This window comes from Glycine soja, chromosome 6, assembly GCF_004193775.1.
Source record: "Glycine soja cultivar W05 chromosome 6, ASM419377v2, whole genome shotgun sequence".
NCBI classification, from domain to species: domain Eukaryota; kingdom Viridiplantae; phylum Streptophyta; class Magnoliopsida; order Fabales; family Fabaceae; genus Glycine; species Glycine soja.
In genome coordinates, this window is record NC_041007.1 from 13,875,077 (window position 1) to 13,881,543 (window position 6,467).

The 6,467-nt window shown below is 39.8% G+C and overlaps 1 protein-coding gene across 1 annotated transcript; it reads left to right on the top strand.

The window, feature by feature from the left end:
- Positions 1-3,424: 3,424 nt before the first annotated feature.
- Positions 3,425-4,773, top strand: LOC114416068 (protein bicaudal C homolog 1-like). The gene is made up of 2 exons (XM_028380944.1): positions 3,425-4,456; positions 4,588-4,773. The coding sequence occupies exon 1, from the start codon at positions 3,594-3,596 to the stop codon at positions 4,380-4,382; it is 789 nt and encodes a 262-aa protein (XP_028236745.1). The 5' UTR covers positions 3,425-3,593; the 3' UTR covers positions 4,383-4,456; positions 4,588-4,773.
- Positions 4,774-6,467: the final 1,694 nt, after the last annotated feature.

The following is a 6,467-nucleotide window of genomic DNA, read 5'->3' on the forward strand; positions in this document are numbered from 1 at the left end:
ATAAAATCTCTTATTCATTCTTTGGAAGTGTCTGTCCAAATCTTTTATTTTTAACGAACAACACCTCATCTCAAAGAATTCCTGCCTGATCTTTCTTTCAATGATTTTTCCTTCTCCAATAAATTTCTGATGAAGAGGTCCTAAAACAGCTGTAGTAGATCCCAATTCATGGAACTGGTTTTGACGAACAACTCCTAGATTGTGTTACCATTCATTCAGGGTTCCCGTCATCCGACAAGAAAATTCTTCAATTACTTTGTAAGGATCTACATCTTTCATGAATTTGGAGGATGAACTTCTTGAGATCAATGGTTCTTCTTCTACGGGAGAGTCATAGAATGGTTTTTCCGTGGATCGAACCATCAAAATGTTTGAGATGTGCATATGCCCAACTTTTTCTTCTTCATTAGAATAAGACTTTTCTGCTTCTGTTGAAGATTCTTCAGATTGTTCTTTAAATATTTTGTCTTAGTTTCATTAGATTCTTCTGAAGTTTCTGGTTTTTCTCTAATTGATAACTGAGAATAAAGATCCTGAAAATCTTGAAAATCATGTGGATCTTTCTTTTTAAAGTATCTTCTAATTTTGTGGGAGATTCAGATGACTCTTAGGAAGAGATATTTAATTTTGCAGGTTTTTTCTTTGGTAGTTCTGATTTTTTCTTATAGGCAGAAGTTGTAGGTAAAGACAGTGATGAACTAGCTTTGGGAAAAATAATCTGGAGGATTCTAGAATGGAGAATAGCAAGTAGGAGAAGGAGGGGCTAAAAAGGAGTAAGGATCTAACAAATTTTTGTTTTTCTATCATCTTTAACTTTATGTATCGATCCAAATCCTGGACTTGGGCTTTAAACCTCCTTATTTCTCTTTCTTTGGCGTTTGAAATCGCTCCAAAAGTGGGTTTTCTCCATTCTTCTTCAAGATAAGAAATTTCTTTGGAAAGTTGATGATATTGCTTCTTCATCCTTTCAGACAAATATTGTAACCTTTCATCATTTGTGCGTACTTGGGTATAGATCTTGTCAATCTTCTCATTTATCTTTTTCAAGAGATGATTTTGGGCTCTAGCATTATCTGCCTGCCAGTTTAAGACTTCTTCAGCTTGGCTAAGAGATTTAAGCTTCCCTTCTGGTCCTACTTCTGTAGGAATTATGTGAGACTTAGTTGAAACTTTTGTCACTGGGTTTGTCTTTCTATCAAGAGATGGAAACTCTTGATCATAGGATGTGGAAGAAAACATCATGCAAGATATAGGTGCTTCAGGGATCTTCAAAGATAGATGATTCCATCCAAGAATTTATGTCATCCTTTTCTCCTTCCAAAAAGGGTCTTTTGGATATTTCTTCTTTATTCCCGTCCATGTCCATTTTCTAGATCACTTCTTCTTTGTGGTGGTGAAGGTGGTTTACAGGGCTTGGGTTCCAGCTTTCATCTACTTTCACCTTCATCTTCATCATTCGTGTCTTCATCATGGTCATCGTAGGAGCATTTCGAATCACACATTTCAGGAGCAACATCCCAAATAAAGTGTCCATTTACTTTATCTGAATATATCACTTTTCCATCTGCCTTGACTACAAATATCGACATCCTACTATCTTCTTTGACCTTAGGTTTTATCATTAAAGAATGAAAAACTTCTGAAGAGTTGCTACTACTGGCTTCATTTGATCTCTTGAAGGTTGTGGTCACAAGCCAATCTACAAATCTTCTGAAAGTGGCCTGAGAGGTACTAAGAGGTTTAGTATTCTCTCTGAGCTTCTCATAACTAGTCACCCATTGAAGAGGGATCAGCTCCTAGAGCTCTTTTCTAGAAATGTTTATGGGGATCTGGACAATAGATATGGTTTCTTCCTAATTATTAGCCAGGATAAAGAGAGCATTATCATGGCTAGTAGGCATAGATAGATTAACAACATGGTTCTGTAATCTATATATGATATGATGATGTAGGGTAGCAGAATGAGCTTCAGATACTTGTTCAGCTCCAGTGATCTGGATTTGAACTTTCATCCTTTGCGAAAGAATGGGATCTCTCAAACTGACGTTGTAATTTGGGAAGATGGTGAGAACTAAACTTCCATCATGGAGGGTAGCTAATACAGTTCTGATCACGACATTTTCATAGTGGATGTAACTAGAGTCTAATAGAGAGACTCTGACGGTCACAGGTAGTTCTCTTCTGCCATGTAAGGATAGTACCAGTCTAATTGCTCCATAGTGAAGACGAGTATATCCTTGGTGTTGCCAACCTCTGATCAATTGTTCAGGAATCTCAATATTAACATATTGCTCCTCAGAAGTAGTAGTTAGAGAGCACTGGTCCATTCTTGAAGATTGGACATATTCTTTCATATGGGGTCTTCTAGTGGTGATTAAACTGATAATAGATCTTAAAGAGTAACGATGTCTTTTAAATATGTTGTAGGGGTTCAACAAGGGATTTAGTGACTGAGAGATTTGAGCATCTTTTGGAATATAAGAATATTCCATAAGATTCTCTATTTTCTCCGAAAGAGTTTTAGAAATATTTCTGGGTAAAGAGAGAGTAGAATTTAACAAAACTGGTTGCTTATTAGTGGGTTCTGTCATTTGTAAAAATATTCTCTTACTCCTCTTCCTCATATAATAATTACATTGATATCATATGAGTTTTATTGATTTAATTATTATCCATTCCTTTCTCTTCAGATTCGAGGGCGAGCCCTGGTGCAGCGGTAAAGTTGTGCCTTGGTGACTTGTTGGTCATGGGTTCGAATCCGAAAACAGCCTCTTTGCATATGCAAGGGTAAGACTGCGTACAATATCCCTCCCCCATACCTTCGCATAGCGAAGAACCTCTGGATAATGGGGTACGAAGTTTTTTTTTCTCTTCAGATTCAGATCCTCTCCCATAATAGGTGCCAACTTGTCTATTAGATTATGCGCACAATCTTGATTTTGTCATGTCTTCTACATTAATTTTTGTCCACTGTGTTACTTCTCTCTCTTCGTTGCTCCCAATTTTGAAAAAAATAAATTAAACTCTTCTCTCTTTCTCTCTTTGGTTTGTAATGTTGGTCACCGAGAAATAATAAATTATCATAACCTCCAAGATCGCTACCACCTATTGAACTCTCTCATTTTCCTTTTTGCACCAAAATAATCTCTTCATTACAATTGGACTCAAACTATAATACAAAACTCTTCACCATGCATGACTTTAAAACTTTAGTTACATGATGACTTTCACTGTGTGAAAACAACATTGCATAGAGAGAGAGAGAGTTTTTATTTTATTTTGTTTAAAATTGAAGCTATAAAAAGAGAGAAGCTACAAAGTAAAAAATAAATAATAAAAAAAATTAATGTAAAACACATACAAAATCGAAGTCATGTAATCTAACGGGCGAAATTCTTTGACCAGCAGCTCCAGATGGCGCCAAGAATGGTAGGGGATCTTCTACACAAAACACATAAACACTGCGGACTCCTATCGCTTCGGTCACTCACTCCACTCTCCTCCTTATTCTCTCTTTCCCACAATCCCCGATTAAATCCCTCTTCCGAACCCAACAGACCCTAACAACAACCCTTCGCCGGAGTCGCAACAGAATGGCAGAGCTCCCGGCGCCGGAGGCGCAGCTCAACGGCGGAGCCCCAGCAACGACGGCGAATTCCTCGGAGCCCATCGGATCGAAGCGGCAACGGCGGCCGAGTGTCCGATTGGGCGACATCGGCGACCAGCCCTACGACTCCCACCCCCGCCGCGCCGCCGCGAAAACGTGGCGCCTCGCCTTCGACCACCCCCGCCACTCCTCCTCCGCCGCCGCCGCCGCCAGGCCCTCCAAGATCCGCCCCCTCACGAACCTCACCCCTGCCGCCGCCGTCGCCGAGTTAGGCGAAACCCTAGAGAGCGACGGCAACGTGGATAGCGTTCTAATCGGAAGCTGGAAGGTGAAGGACTCCAAGAAGCGCGGCGGCGGCGCTAAGCGTATCAGATCGAATTGGATTTCGCGAATCGACGGCGGCGAAGACGACGATGACGACATCATCGTCGACGAAGACGGTTACCACCACCGAGACTTCTCCGCCGAACACTCCGAAAGCCCCATGAGGGAGGAGCATAGCCCTATCATGGAGAATTTGGGCGTGGACGAAGAACGAGAGGTGCAGCATTACCACGAAAGAAATGGTAATTCTGGAAGCGGAGACGGTGTTAGGGTTTGGCTCAATGGATTAGGGTTAGGTCGTTACGCTCCCGTTTTCGAAATTCACGAGGTTGATGACGAGGTTTTGCCCTTGTTAACGTTAGAGGATCTTAAGGATATGGGGATTAGTGCTGTTGGGTCGAGGAGGAAAATGTTTTGTGCGATTCAGAAGCTTGGGAAAGGGTTCTCCTGAGTTGAGTTCTGAAGAATTTCTCAGCCATTGCGAATTAAGATGCATGTCTGAATGAACTCTGATGAAGTTGTAGAGTATGTTCTCACATAACTTGTTAGGCTTTTTCAATCGTTAGGTTCTTATTTTGGAATCATAAACGTCCTTTTGTTTATATAGCTGCTAATTTTGTTCTTTCTACTATTGCTTTTTTGTCGTGTAATTTTAGATTTATGGTTGACAAGGCAGAAAGACTAATCATGAGAAGGGGGAAAACAATAGAAAGGTTTTGGTTCTAATAAAAGAGAAGTGCTATTTTTTTATGTTGGTAATTTCTGGCTCTCTTGGCCTTTTTGTATTTGTTGATATGCTCTGTTGTTCTGATAGTAATCGATGTCGGCCATTTTTTGTTTTTGTTTGTTTTGCATCATCATATCGAACCCGCATTCTTTTCCCCTTTCATTTCTTCCTTAACTATCCAACCCACCTTATATCTCCTTGCATCATCATTTGGTAACATTAATGGGTGGATGGATCATTAATGGGTGTTGAATGGTATGAGGATAGATTGCATTTCGTGTTCAATGTTTTGAGGATAGATTGCAATGTTTTCTCTTTCTTAAGCAGAGCGTACTTCTAGTAGTAATGGTCAGTGAATAATGTTGTTGGCCAGAGCAGTGATAATACAGAGCGTACAGTCTTGGTTGTCTTAAGTTTTTTTTGGAAAGGCTCTTGGTTGTCTTAAGTATATAATGATGGACTAGAGTGGCAGATTTGTTAGCTGTTGGATTATTTTGGTTAGGCGGAAAAATAAAATGTGTCATTAGGTCCGAGTGGCTTGCTATTTCTTGGTACGGCTGAAGTTGAGTGCATTTTTCTGCTGTGTATGTTTTGATAAGATCTTATAAGAGTCACTCATGTTGAACTACTTAGGTGATGGATAATTTTGATAATCGTTGATTGAGTTTGAGGTATGAAACTTAAGCTCAATTGATACGATCATGCTTACTAAAGGAATAAAGTGTCTTCTTCCCTTTATAGAATAATGCCAAGAAATACCTTTTCAGCCGTCCTTTTTTCTGCTAACTGCAATGTGCCGTGGCAGACCAAAGCATTTTCTCTTGCAGATTATTGCCAGATCAATAACTGATTGATTAACGGTGAGAAAGGGATTTTAAGGCTTATAGTCATCCCAAGGTTAATAACTGATTGACTAATGAAGGAAGAATGCATGTTTAATGATTGCATCAATGATTATGAATAGTAAGCATCTGCTAGGTAGATGGAAAATTATGTACTAGCGTCTAGTCATTATGATTTCGTTATGGTTGGTTATTGAGGTACGTATCGAATTGTCCCACCTCTCCTTTTGTCTTAGATTTCTTTCCATATTATGGACATCAATATTGCAACTTCTCAAATCAATGAAATTACTAGTATTGAATTTTTGGGGGCTATACCGGAAAAACTGAAAGGAACAAAAACAAATGAAGTGGTAGTAACTCCACAGTGGGTGGTCATTTCATAACTTCAAGGTTGTCGTGTCCTTAGTACCCTGCTTTGCCCGGAAATCCCCAGAAGAATTTGCTTTGTATAGGGCCCAAGACGCAGCTGAACACTGAAAGCTGTAATAGCTTTGCATACTTCTGCTGCAAAATGATGGCACCTGTGACTATTGCTGGATGAACGAAGACAAATGACATACACGAAAGTCATTTTCAATGCAAATTTCCCTGATGTTTTTAACGTGAAAGCCACTTTTTTTTTTTTCCCCACTCTTATCATCATGTATTTGGTAGTTTTGCGTCAAAAGCCCAAAACTTGCGTTAAAAATGTGAAAATCAGAATTAGGGATTTAAATCCTATCCCTTCCATATTGTATCCTCTACCTCCCATAAATATTTGAAATGATTAAAATATCCTAACATCTCCCTTAGACTAATTGCAGCTCGAAGACCTGCAATGGCACCTCCCTCACAAGCATAACCGTGTTGCGATGATACCTCCTTCACCTGATTGTGACCTCGCCCTCCACATTGTGCCACCTCCTTCACACTCTTGCAACGGTAGCAACCTCGTTGTCCATTGTGCAAACCCTTGCACCCTCCT